The 14,360-nt window shown below is 35.6% G+C and overlaps 1 protein-coding gene across 5 annotated transcripts in view; it reads left to right on the forward strand.

Annotated features, from left to right (window-relative positions):
• The window catches only part of TBC1D4 (TBC1 domain family member 4), a 309,453-nt gene that overhangs the window by 265,458 nt on the left and 29,635 nt on the right, over positions 1-14,360 (forward strand). For 3 of the 5 annotated variants that reach the window (XM_081130657.1, XM_081130654.1, XM_081130656.1), the window contains exons 9-11: positions 6,323-6,397; positions 7,710-7,936; positions 9,532-9,696. In XM_081130657.1, the coding sequence (XP_080986783.1) occupies positions 6,323-6,397; positions 7,710-7,936; positions 9,532-9,696 (467 nt within the window). The remainder of the gene's footprint in view (positions 1-6,322; positions 6,398-7,709; positions 7,937-9,531; positions 9,697-14,360) is intronic. The other 2 variants (XM_081130655.1, XM_081130658.1) reach the window with 1 other exon arrangement.

Below are 14,360 nucleotides of genomic sequence, written 5' to 3' on the forward strand. Positions count from 1 at the left end.
GATAGTGGGGGAAAGGGATTACAAATAATCAAAAGTTGGAAATTATTATGAATCCTATGTTATTGGGTTCAACTCAGAAGTAACAGTGTGGAATCAAAACTATCTATCTATAGTTTTGAGGAATAGATTTTTATATATTTTACACATATGTGTTAACATATATGTGTGTGTGTTTGTGTATGTGTAAATGTGTATATATGGTCTGTGGCTCTGTCCACTGATAGGAACTAGGACCAGCTTTTCTTCAAATATCAGATAATGAAGTAAGCCTTGCTGGGTGACACCTAATACCCTATTTGGGTTTCTATATAACATTCTACAAGAGGGAACCAGGATCCTGGGAGAAATGTCTAATTTCAGCACTGCAGGGAAAGTACAAGATAAGACCGGAGTATCTTGGTATTTTAGATAGTAAGGAAGTGCTCAAACAAAGGTGCTGATAGGCCATAAAGACACGAAAACCATGGACTCCACTGGTGACATCTGAGACAATATGAGCATCAAAATAAATGATAGCAGATTAATCTGTTGAATAAAATAGGAAACCATGAGCCTATTCTGACATGAAAAATAAATGAATACACTGAGAGTTTGATCAGGATCAAGATATTTACTGGTTTTAATGAATACTTATTGTTTACAAAGAGGAAAATAGTAACTTTACAATGGAGCAGACTGGCAGACACCACCTTAATCAAGTAATCAAACTGAACATCAGCAATGGGACACCTGCTACAAAGAATACAGCACCACTTCTCTGGTATTCCTGTCAGAGGAGCAGTACATGATCCTAATCAGGAGGCAATATCAACAAACCTGTTATTCTCTACAGTCCACAAAATAACTAGCTTGTTATCTTCAAAAGTGTCAAGATCAAGAAGGTGCAGTAGAGCTTTAGGACATAGTAACTTCTGACATATGGTACTCTTATTATTTTTTTATTTATTTTGCTACAACTCAGAATACTTTGATAGGTATTTCTCTTAATGATTGAAATTCTTCTAAGTCTAACAGATGCCCCACAGCAAGCATGGTCAGCTGTCAGTGCTGTTATTTTATCAGCAGAAACAGAATCTAGAAAAAGAGTATCTAGGAGATTACTGAGAAGTGTGTTCATGCAACTTTTCATAAAATTTTACTACCTTATTTTTGTTTTGTTTTTAATCCTCACACTGAGGACATGCTTAGAGAGGAAGGGAGAGAGAGGGAGAGCGAGAGCGAGGGAGGGAGGGAGGAGGAGGGAGAGACGGGGAGAGAGAGAGAGAGAGAGAGGTAGAGGCATTGATTAGTTGCCCTCTGCACTCATCCCGAGAGTGGATCGAACCCACAACCCAGGCATGTTCCCTGACCAGGAATCGAACTGGCAACCCTTTGGTGCACAGGACAGTGCTCAACCAACCGAGCCACTCTGGCTGGGCACTACCTTATTTTCTTCAAAATTTACAGATTAGTTATGTCCGTTTTCCTCCCTCCTTCCCTCCCTCCCTCCCATGGTGTGTTAGTGAGAATTTTAGTAGAAAGTCCATTTAAATAGATGGCCAGGGGACCTGAATTCAAGAGCTTACCCTAGCAGATTTTATATTTATGATTTTGGACAAAATATTTGCCTTCTCTAAGCCATAGTTTCCCCATTTGTGAAGCAGACATACTACCACCGGCTTACCGCACCTTTCCTGTGCGGATGGAATGTCAATATATTAGGAAAGCATCACACTATAGATGTGAGGTGGTGGGAACAGTGAGAGCTCCAAAACCTCACCATTTACCCAGTGACAAAGGGTGTTTAGAGTTTATCTCTTTATCCCAGTCAGTACTTGGGCATTCTGCACAGTACCTTCACCGCTGACTTTGAAGTGCCACTCACATAGCCTTGAATGACGGTAATGACACTTGAAGCCAGCACGCAGCTAATCTATTTTGGTCAAGGCGGATACTATAGCTTTTGTGTCACAAATGCTGCCAAGTGTCATAAATCATGTGACCTAACAAGGTCTCACTTGCACCATGTGCAGCAGAATGGACTTATTGGGAAGGTTGGCAGCGACCCATGTTGTATCAAAGGTTACATAGAGAAGGGGTTTTGTGTACTTCTAAAACTTACCATTTTTTCCCCCTCTTTGGGTAAAAAGTAGAAAATTGACACTTCAGTCAAAAAGTTTGACTCATAATTGCTGTCATTTTTAAATCTCAAAATATTTTATTTAGCTAACTATAGTTGTTTATGAAATAGGATACATTTTTAAATAGCTGAGAAGCTCAGCTCACTTACAATTAAAAAGTGGGTCCAAGGGAAAAGGCTTAACACATGTATTGCCAAATCATAATATAGTAAAACTGAAGAAGTTGTCCGTTCAAAGGTGAAAAGACAGTCTTGTATTCTGGTTGTTTGTTGCTTTTTTCTCAAGTTGAAGTTTACCAAAAGAGAAATATTTATGAATATGTTTATTAATATACACATTTCCCAAGAAGCACTGTGAATTAAAGTGAGTCATTGGAAAACAGTCCTCATTTCATGCTTTCTTCAGAGTAACATCCATTGTTCTTGTTGAAAATGTGTGAATAATTATAGTTTGTTTTTCTTTGTGTACACACACACACACACACACACACACACTCGCACACAACACGTGGATAAAATACCACTCTGAGTAAAATGGGTGATTTTAATTGCTATTGTGATAATGTAAAAGGTTTGATTCCCATCTGACTACTTTTATTGTTGTGACCAAGAAACCTGTTTAAGGTAACCAGGCAGGTTGACATATAAGTAGAGGCTAAAAAAATAACAGAAAGTGACCTGGTCTTTACAGTATTTACTTCTTGGCCACACACATTAACCCTATGATTTATCAGCCACAAATATAGCTTATTATTAGAAGTATATCATGTTACAGTGTAGAACTGAAGAATTGAAATAACTTTGATCAGATTCTAGGTGTTTGCAAAATTACACTTAACCAGTGAAGGCTAGTTAGTTTTATTTGTAATTCTACCTTTCACAAAGCTCTGTCTTCCAGAGGGAGTACTGAGAAAGAGCTTAAAAGCTTCACTTTTAAATTACACTTCCGGGGTTCAAATTGCTGCTCTGTCCTTTAACTAGTGGTGCAAACTTTGGCAACATAATCATATCAGAACTTCAGTCTCCTTATCTGTAAAGTTGAGTTAAAAACTACACCTACCTCATAGAATTTTTGTGAGGAATAAATGAGATAATGCAGTGTAAAATGCTTAACATAGTATGTAGCACATGATAAGCATTCAGTAATAATAGATGTAGCTCTTAATTTTATTGTTTATATAATTGTTATTTAGAGAGCTACCAGTGATATAAAACTATATCACTATGTATTAATATACATAGATAAGAATAAATTTTATTGCTTCTATGAGACAAGATAGGATGCTCTAAATATAAAACAGTCAATTGAGAACAGGAAAGAACTCTTAAAACTTTCTGATAGTAGACATAAAAAGAAAAACTCATTAGAAGGCTAGGAAGCTATAGTTAAATCTTCAAGAAAGTAAAGTAAAATGATAAAGAAATGGAAAACAGGAGAACAGGGTAAAAAGCTAAAGGATTCATCTGAAGATCTAAAAGCCTAATGGTAGGAGTTCCCGAAAGAAAAATGCAGGCAGAAATTTTCAAAGAAATCATTTTAGAAATTTCTCAGAGCTAATAGCCATGTTTCCAGATTTAATGGGCTTAGAATCTGTACAATAGAGCGACTGAAGAAAGCCATGCCAAGGAACATCGTTGTGAAATTTCAAGCACCCAAGAGTAAACTTAGAATCTGTTCCAGAGAGAAACAGTAGGCCATACAAAGGCTTAATCACAGTGGCATTAGACTTCCGTGCCAGAGGCACTTGAGCAATGCTAACATTCTGAAGGAAAGTTTCTAACCAAAATTATATATTCAGCCAAACTGTTAATGAAATATAAGTGTAGAAAAATGACATTTACAGACATGTAAGTTTAAAAAATTACTTCTCAGAAAGCACTTGGAGTATGGGCTCCACCAAAATGCAGAAATAAACTGAGAAAGAGGAAGACATGTGAATCAATGAAACAGAAATTCCAGCACAGAGTAGCATTAAAGGATACTTCTAGGTTAATAGTGAAGGAAAATACTGGGGAGATCTATTCAGCAAGCCTAAATTGCAGCCAGTCCAGACTGGGGTAGGGAGACAGGTTTTCACAATGGGTAGCTCAAAGAAAAAGAAAAAATTGTAATTGATGGACTATGGGTTGTTTGACCAGACTGAGATCTGCTGCTGACTTTTGTAATATATCAGTAATCGCTGAAGTGAATGTTAACTCTTTGAAAAACAAATTGTACAAGTTATGAGTTGTAGTAATAGTGAAATATATAGCTCGGGTGCAAACACTACCAAATCATAATAATCTAGTCACAAATTATTATTATTATTTTAATATATCTTTATAGATTTCAGAGAGAGGAAGGGAGAGGGAGAGAGAGAGATAGAAACGTCAATGTTGAGAGAGTCATTGATCGGCTGCCTCTTGCACATCCCCAACTGGGGATCAAGCCCGCAACCCGGGCATGTGCCCTGACTGGGAATTTGAACCCCGATCGCCTGGATCCTAGGTCAACGCTCAACCGCTGAGCCACGCCCGGCCGGAAATTATTGTTTTAACCGAAACCTGTGATATCTCTGTATTGAGAGAAGAGGAAAAGAGAGGGTGGGTAAAAAGAAAAGGTATTCTTTTCCCTAACACTTTGAGAGTGGGGAATGAAGTAAGAACACTAAAGTCTCATTTTCCAAAGTGAGTAGGAAGTGAATAGATAGCGCTTAAGGTGGAAAGATTAGAAATAGTGATACAGAGGTACCTCGGTTTTCGAATGTAATCCATTCTGGAAGACCGTTTGAGTTCTGAAATGTTCAAAAACCGAGGGATCAACAGCTGACAGCTGGGCCTCAGGATCTTGCCCTCAGCAGAAACCACGTGGCATGTTCGACTTCTGAGGCATGTTCGAAAACCGAAGCATTTCCTTCCGGGTTTACTGCGATCATAAACCGAAATGTTTGTCAATGGAGATGTTCGAAAACCGAGGTACCACTGTATAAGCCGAATGCCAGAAGCATCAAAGCAATGGGATTCAGAGTGTGAGAGAGGGGGCGGGTGGTGACTGTCACTTTACATTTTGCGCTTGGTAGCACAATTTGGCTTTTGAAATTTTGTGCAGATATTAATTTGACTAAAAATTAAAATGGAATTTAACCCCCTTCCTTTCAAAAATTGAACCCAGGAATGTATGGCCACAAACATTAAAACTGTAAACTGCGGTACAAATACCGTGAGTTTTTCATTTTGCAGAATCTGTGTCACACTGACTTGGCTTGTATTTCTAGTTATTCTTTTTAGAGCTTTTCCATGGGTTTAGAGTTACATAGAACTCCTCAGTCTGTGTTTTGTCTCTTCAGACCTCTGGATGATGTGGTTCCCAGCCTGCCTTTCCTCTTTCCTTTTCCTTCAAAAGTTGGCTTCAGTTGCTTCCTATATGAACTGAGGGAAATGCAGGGTGGAGCAATTTAGGTTTATAGTTGTTCATATGGAAAATAATGCAATAGTTAATAAATAATAATACAAGAATAAACTCTGTTGCGCATACTCACAACTGTAAATCTCCTTTTGCCCCACCCTGTACATGAGACGACCTCTTAGGTTCCTCTTTCTTAGATCATCTATGAAATCCATACCAAAGGACTATGTGAAAAGAAGAATACGATCCAATTCACCAATACTGAAGCAGACAGTTACTTAGTCTTCTTGGAGAGAAATGCTTTGTTGAAGTTGTTTTGGATTATGGAATAATGAACAAAGCTTAAGTCCATACATTTTGGGATGCAGATTTCTCCTCTTAACCTGTGTATATTAAAATTCTGCACTGTGGATTATGATGTTTGTAATCTTGGTTGTAGGGGGGTTATATGTATTAAACCATGTTGTGGTTAGCTGTGCTGTACCTTTTACATTTATGTTTATCTACGTGAGACACAAAGTTAACGGGGCTCTCACTGATTGTGTGGATGAATAATGTTTAACCTTGTAACCAAAATATCTCCAGAAAGCTCGGTCTGCGTACCTAGTAATCTGATGGCTGAGTTGGGAGTAATGGAAATAGACTTTGAATAGTTCTATTTACTGTGCTGGAATGTCTGTTAATACTACCCATAAAATCGAGTGAACTGCAAAATGGATCAATTTAATGCTAACATAAAGAGGCAGCTGCTTTTTATAGTAGTTTTAAAGTAAAAATTCAGACCATATGAATGATTTAATTTTATTCTCTTCATGTAGGGAGCTAACAGAATGAGAGGTCGACTTGGAAGTATGGACAGCTTTGAACGGGCCAACAGTCTTGCTTCAGAGAAGGTATCTAAGCAGAGCTCCCTTTTTTTACTACTAATTGGGACTTGGCACAAACCAGCACTGATATGGTAATTTGCCTGCTTAGTTATTTTGTTCTGAGTCATTTATGATTTAAAAAAAATAAACATTTGAGGCTTTATTATTTTAAATAAGAAGGTTCTGGCTATGAGCATGGTGCTCTTTATTCAGCTGAAGCTTTCTCATGGTGAGACAGACACATCCCTTGCAGACTAACTCTGCTCTCTCAGGCTGTTTACTATGTGGAGTTAGCATGCTTGGGAGGACAGTGTTTGAGCAACCGTTGCTCCAAAGCTGTAGAAAAATGAGCCATGTAATTACTGCACTTGAATAGTAATCTTTTTATCTTTTGTTTTCTCCCCATGTTACTCCACCCCCATTTTTAACCATTTTAACTGCAACATTATTTAGTTCTTTATCTCACAGACAATTCTCAGGAGGGTTGGTTTCCTGTTTCCTGTATCATGCAACATGTAACCTGAGGCATAGGCAACCTATTTGTTAATGTAGATATTAAAATATTTTTATTAAACTTTCTGTTGATAAAATTGAGGACTTAGTTCAGCGGTGAGTCTTTTTAGCCCTAACCCATGTTTATTAAGCTAAACATTTCTACGATGGTGATTGTTCTGGAAAGTATAAACAGCATACCTGTCTAAATTGGAAGATTTATGATGTCTACACATGCAATATGAGATGCATTCCAGCATAAGTCACTTTTCATTCATTTCCTGTTTTTCTTGTCTTTTAAAAAATGTTACATCAGGGAACGTGTGTAGTTGGATAGAAATATCCATAGTGAAGGAAGATGCTTTACAGGCTTTACTTTATTTTCCTGAAGGCTTTGCCACCAGACTTGGATACTTAAACGTTGTGATATTGTTTTGACAGTACAGGAAGCATGCAGCCGATATGTCACGGAAATCAGTAGATACGTAAACGCAGACTCCACCCTTTTTTGGTCATGATCCCTTTTCATCTTTCTGGCAACAATGAGAAAAGTACAGTAGCTACAGCATTTTACCACAAAGTGTTAGGGAAAACACTTTTTCTTATCCCTTTCGCTTTCTGATATATCTTTACGGATGCTGTCTCACAGCTGCTTATCAGAAGAAATGGCTTGTGGTGATACCGATTAGCCTTCAGCATGGATTGAGTGTAAAAAAAATGATAATACCAGCTTTGTCATTGACTCAGGAGGAAGAAGAGGCACCTTGTCACTTTTAAGCTTTGTATTGAAGCAGGTCTGCCATGATCCATGTAGGAAAGAAAGACCTCCCTTCTGCTTGCTTTTCAGGACTACTCGCCAGGAGACTCTCCACCAGGGACACCACCAGCCTCCCCACTGTCCTCAGTTTGGCAGACATTCCCTGAAGAGGATTCTGATTCCCCACAGTTTCGAAGACGGGCACACACGTTCAGCCACCCACCTTCAAGCACAAAGAGAAAGCTGAATCTGCAGGAGGGGAGGGCTCACGGTGTGCGCTCCCCTCTTCTGAGGCAGAGCTCCAGCGAACAGTGCAGGTGAGTCCCAACCTCTCTCCGGAATGTGAAGTAAAGTTCTCCTTCCAACCTGTTTTGATCGCTGTCGAGTCTAGATTTGTTGTGACTTCAGGCTGTAGCCAACATTTAGTTTTTAGAAAGACCATAAAAATAAAATGAATTATAAAAATCTTAGTTACTAAGGAAAACAAGGCAAGATTTAAGGTATAACCAGGCAGCTGAGTGAAAACATTTTGGACGGAAACATTTTTTTCCTCCAGAAAAACAGAGGAAGCAAGATATTATACATGTGGTTTTGCCTGAATAGCCTGCTGACAGCACATGTTATCAGTGTCTTCTTGATCACTTAATGAAACAGTCAGCAAATTTGAAAATAACAGAGGTGCAGAACTTCCTGTTAGCCTACAATAAAATACAAGGGTTAAAAAAAAGTCACCTACATTACCCTCATACATGAGACAAAAATTGGCTGTATTTTATTTCATAATTAATTAAATCCAAATAAGAAAATTGTTAAAAATTTTATCTAGAATAACTTGATATCTATAAAGAATATACACAGCATGACTGACAGGAAATAGCCATTAGGAATTATTTTATATTGTATTTAAAAAATAACAAAACTGTTGGCATTTAATAAAAAATAATAAAGGGGGATAAATCTGGAGTAGTAGAATTTTTATACTTCTTACTGTGTAATACAAATCAGAATTCATATCCTAGAACTAATTTTGTTTTTTTTCTTTCCCTATGAGTTTGAGACGGGAAACAGGGTCTGATAGAGATCCCAGTTGGAAAAACAAAACCCAAAACCTGAACACTCAGTAAAAAGAGGTTAAATTTTACATTGTTATCAAGATTTTTTTTATGATCACTTTATTTATATTTACCTAGGCAAGAGAACTTATTTTTAAGAATTTAAAATATTATTTTAAACTAGAAATGATGTTTCTAGTCTTCCTTATGCTTTCCACATTTTATAACGTATAAGCTCATATAGTTCCTGTCAACATAAGAAGATGCTATTTGTATCATTGTAAAAACTTGCTAGGAAAAGAATCTTCTAAAAATAAAAAGAGCTATGCTGGTGGTTTCGGGATTCAGATGAAGCCATGGCTGCACAATTCCACTGGCTACAGGAAAGAATATGGACTTTAATGTTAGACCAAAGGTATTATGATGATTCCAACAACTAAACATATTGTTCTTAAATTTTTAGAAGAGTTTACGTTTTTGAATGTTTATGTTAAGTCTTTGAAATACTGATAATCGGCTTTTCCTTCAGGACTTGTTTCCTGTAATTATTTGTTCTTTCCTATTTTTTCCCCCTTGAAGTATCTTTTGCATGTAAAAACAAACACTTTTTGTCCTAAAATTGTTAGAGACAAACACATTCTACATAGCCAGGAGGAATTCAATTTGTAAGGGTGAAACAAGGTCATACTTTTAAGTAGGGGAACTGCATGCTCCCTTTTTTGTCCCCATGTAAGATCAAGCCCTGAGCCTTTAAAGGAAAGATTAAATTAACAACAAGAACTGTTTATATACTTTTTCATAGTGAATGAAGATTTTACCAAAATATAAATTAAGACAAATTTGCTGTTTTTTGTACTCAGCATTCTTCCATCTGCTCGGCGCATGCACAAGGAGAGTAATTCTTCCTCCAGCCTTCCAAGTCTGCACACTTCCTTCTCTGCCCCTTCCTTCACTGCCCCCTCTTTCCTGAAAAGCTTTTACCAGAATTCAGGTAGACTGTCCCCACAGTATGAAAATGAAATCAGGTGAGATCAGTGTCCTCTGTTTGCAAAGCAACATTTTCTGCAGTGTGATATGCTGATATGTTACTAAAGAGCGGCTAATTTTGGAGTGACTTTTATGCATCCTTATGTTGTGCTTGTTCTAATATGTTTCTAATATTTTGGTTTTCATTCCACTTAATTTTATTGAGAACACTTTTGAAACCAGTGTTTTGAAACTTTTAAAACCACCTTTTTGAGTACACGATAATCTTACTTTTAAAATTATTATTATTATTTTTTAACGATTTGTGTGTTTCTTTGCCTTGGGCCCCAGAGTCTAAGCTTTGTTTTTGTTTGGAACAAGACCTGGTGCTAACACATACTAAATGAAACTCCCAAGTTCATGCCCTTTTTTTCCTTAGCCTCTCTGGCCATATCTTATGGAACCCAAAAGCCACTGATTTAAACAATTGTACTAAAGTGATGGATATAATATTTCTTTATTTTTAAGTATATAGAATATTTTCTAGGCATTTCTTTGATTTTCCAATGACATAGACTCCAAACCTTAGTGTAAGTCACATAATGGGTACAGGATCATGTTGATAGCAACACTTTCAGATAGCATGAGAGATCTCTTGAATTTTGTAGACATTCAAGTTTGTTTTGTCCTGGTTCCCAATATTGAAAATGAATAGCCCTTTGAGTCTTGTTCTTTGCTCTTACAGATACACAAAATTAGATGTAGTGATTTTGGAAAACTGCCTTTTTAAGAAATTTGAAGTTATGAATTCTTACTGATCATTCATAGTTTTAGTGGGGTGTTCCTACCTTTGGAAAGAGGTGGGTTAAGTTGGGGATTCTTCTAATGGGATTGTTGTTGGCTTAGAAGTTTATGAGATTGATTCATTCCTGTTTTTATATGTGGCTTGGTGCATTCATTTTTACTACTGTATAGTATTCCATTAAATACATCACAATTTACCCACTCTCTTGATGATGGGCATTTGTATTGTTTTCAGTAGTTTGATAATTGGCAATTCTTGCCCTCAAGGAGAGGAATACATGCTATCAGCCAGCCTGGGTGCCACTAATATCTTCTTGTGTATGCTTTTGGCCTCTTTTTCTTTAGACTTAGGAAGTCCCCAAAGTTAACATATAATTAGGTAATCCTCAGTAACTAGTTAAATTAGACTCTTCCTTGAATTATCTCTGAGTACCTTTTGTCCATGTGTGCCAATATTTTTTACTCCAATAAAAATTATTAATATTGGATTAATGAACTTTCGAATGTGAATTTTCCTCTGAATTAATACAGCCATGTTAAAACATTGAATTTTTAGTGAAGGAAGTTAATGAAGAATTGATTTTAAAAAACTTTTAAGGGACAACCTTATGGGAGAAATTTTAGAGGAAGTTAGCCACAAAAAAATAGTATAATATATATAGAATGTGCAATGAATTTAGAGAATCAAGAATGTGCACACATAAAAATATCAGTTTGCCTTATCTCTATAGTACCACCTACTAATAAGAATACAACACTGTCAGTGAACTCTATTTGCAGCTTTTTATTGTTAGGTTAGTTAAAGTGAACATCTGGAGAATCACAGTTTCCTTCCAGAAACAAAACCAGGCCTGAAAGTGACAATTAGGTCTAGCCATTAAGAAGATCAAAGGTTAGTTGTGAATATAATGTAGAGTACAAAATCAATGACTTTTAAAATATTATTTATAGTGCTTTATTAATATAAGGTTATATGTTCATCTTTATTAGTTTCTGCGTAGGTATATGTATTATTTTTCCCCCATAGCTTTCCTTGGCCCTCTATATCTCATTTTAGTAGAAAGATATGGAAGTCCAGAGGGCAACAATATGTTCATTTTGCATTGAAAAATTTCACCTTTTTGTTGCTATCTTATTTGAAGTGCTATGTTTAAACATGAGGAGAACTTTTAGATTTATAGTATCATTAAAAATTTTGCTATTTTTTGTACTTTGTTTTCTTGGCTCTGAGAAATTCTAAAAATCAGAAAGCACTTTTTTCTATACTTTTGTATGCTTTTTAATAATTTGACAGCATAGAATCAATAGATGCTTAAATATTTTTCATTAAAAGTATTTTTATTAAAAAATAACCACACAGCTCATCAGAGTGAACACTCCATGTAACTGCCACCTAGTCACTAAATGTAATGCTGCCAGCAACCCTGCAGCTCCTCTCATTTTCCTACCCAAAGAGTAATCCTATCATGACCTCAAATACCATAACTTAGTTTTGCCTAGTTTTGAATTTTATTTAAATGGGACAATACAATTTTTATATCTGGCTTCTTTCATGAATGTTAGTTGTGACATTTATTCCTGTTTTTATGTGCACTTCAGTTTATTCATTTATATTGCTGTATAGTATTCCATTTAATACTACATTTATCCATTCTTTTGCTGATGGACACGTGCATTATTTATAGTTCTTTGGCTTTTAAAGAGTACTGTTGTGGATATCATTGTTCATGTCTTTAGTTATATATTTCTATGCATTATTGATGACTATCTGCACAGTAATAAAAATGTTGGACAAAACCTTAATAGGTTTATTTCAAGGATTAAGTTACTTAGACATACATTTACTAGATACAATTTTGAAGAGAATGTTTTTTAAATTTGTATTTGGAAATAATTTCAAATTTACAGAAAAGTTGCAAAAATATTATGGAGAACTCCTGCAAACTCTACTCAGATTCCTCAATCTTTAACATTTGCCCTATTTGCTTTATCATTCTCTCTGTCCATTTACATACAAATATACACATGCATACACATATACATAATTCTAAGCTATTTATGAACAGGTTGCATACATCACGCCCCTTTATTCTAAATACTTTAGTGTGTATTTCCTAAGAAGGAGGATTTTCAAGAGCGTGGTTTTAATCCAGTGATTTCTGAACTCTACGTCTCTCATCATCACTACTTTCAGAGAAAACATTGTACTCACACAATTACCCTGATATGTGGAACTACTCAGAATATTGAGGGGAGGAGGTTCATAATACTATGAGTTATAATTTTCTTTTCACTTGGATACCTTATATCTTACTAGTTTTATAAAGTGGGTCTCTAAGCATCGTCAAGTAAGGTATAGAGTAGGTTAGTATATATAGTTAACAAATACTACTTTTTAGAAGGTATATTAATTTGAAATTTGAAATTCAGATTAGGCATCCTCCTCTAGGACGACTATTCTGAATTATTAAAAACATGTCAGGTTATTGTTTTAAGCAGGATGAGAAAAAGGAGCCAATATATTTTTAATGTTATAGTTTATTGATTAGTAGGTTCATTTGCACAGCAGTGAAATGGTAAAGCAAAGGGAATAAGTGTATGTTTTGTTTTACCTTCAAATTAATTTTTAAAAATTTAATGTTATTTTGTTGTTTAGTTGCTAAACTATAATTGTCTATGATGATACAGCATAGTTATGTAATCCATGTATCAAATGTAATACGTCTTTTCTGTCAACAGGCATCTTGTCACTCCTTATTATTGCTTCTCGGCTTTTAAGCCTATAATTAAAAATTATTTATATTGAAGTTCATTTGTCAAAAGTTAAGATGATAGTCATTACTTCTATTTACTTATAAAACTTTTCAATGAGAAAATAAGATTTTGTGGATGAAGTACTTTGATATACAGTTTTGGTTTTCTGTAGTTCTCTCGTATTCACTGACAAAAATAGTATAATCACTCATTTTGGTTCATTATTGAAATAACCTTATTTATGCATTATTGACTTGTGGGAATGCCTTTTTATTCTAAATCCTGATTTTGGACATATGTCTCTTTCTTTGTGCTAATGTCATTCCTTTCCTGTAGACAGGACACTGCTTCAGAATCAAGGTGATTAGAGGTCTAAATGTTTTCATTTAAAAATTTCATAAATCCTTCCAGCTGAGTATCACCATTAGATTAAAAAGCAGTTTTGGCTATCTCCTGAATGCATGCCATCATTCTGGTGCTATGAGAGTTACATAGTAGAAAAAATATGATGCCTGGTATAATCAGAGATTACAAATGACCATATGAAATGTAGGTTGCAAACAGAAATCCTGTTTCTACTCTATTCCATGTTGAGATTTCCTTAGAACTGTGCTGTATCCTTCAATCAAAGCCTAATTTTGTTTTTGAATTAGTAGAATTAGTACATATAAATTCCTTATATAAACTAGTTTAGAGGTATGTCTGTACATATATAAGGAGTTTTTTCTATATCCCAAGAAGATGCAGAAATAAGAACCTAAAAGAGACATACTCAATAAAATTGACTGGTTTTGACCTGAAGAGGATTATTAATCTATTTCTGCCTATCTTAATTTCTGTCACATTGGTTACTTTGAGAGACTGCTGAGGCCTTCCAGACCTCCCACTGGTCTGGACACAGGAAAACACCTACTTCCTTAATATGGAAGTCTGACCGCATCTGTGATGACATTTCTTCCTCTTGGCCAGCATGCTTTTTGTGGTAAACATCCAGAATCACTTCTGAACAAGTTAACTGGAAACAGTTATTCTTTGCTTTGTTCTAGTTTCTATGCTTTGCTTGTATCACGAGCTCAATGAAAGACAGACATGCCCATCTTCCTATTTGGGACCACTGACATTTAGATTTCTTTCAAGTTGGGGTAAAAACATGGTATGAAAGATT

This window comes from Miniopterus schreibersii, assembly GCF_964146895.1.
Source record: "Miniopterus schreibersii genome assembly, chromosome: 2".
NCBI lineage: Eukaryota > Metazoa > Chordata > Mammalia > Chiroptera > Miniopteridae > Miniopterus > Miniopterus schreibersii.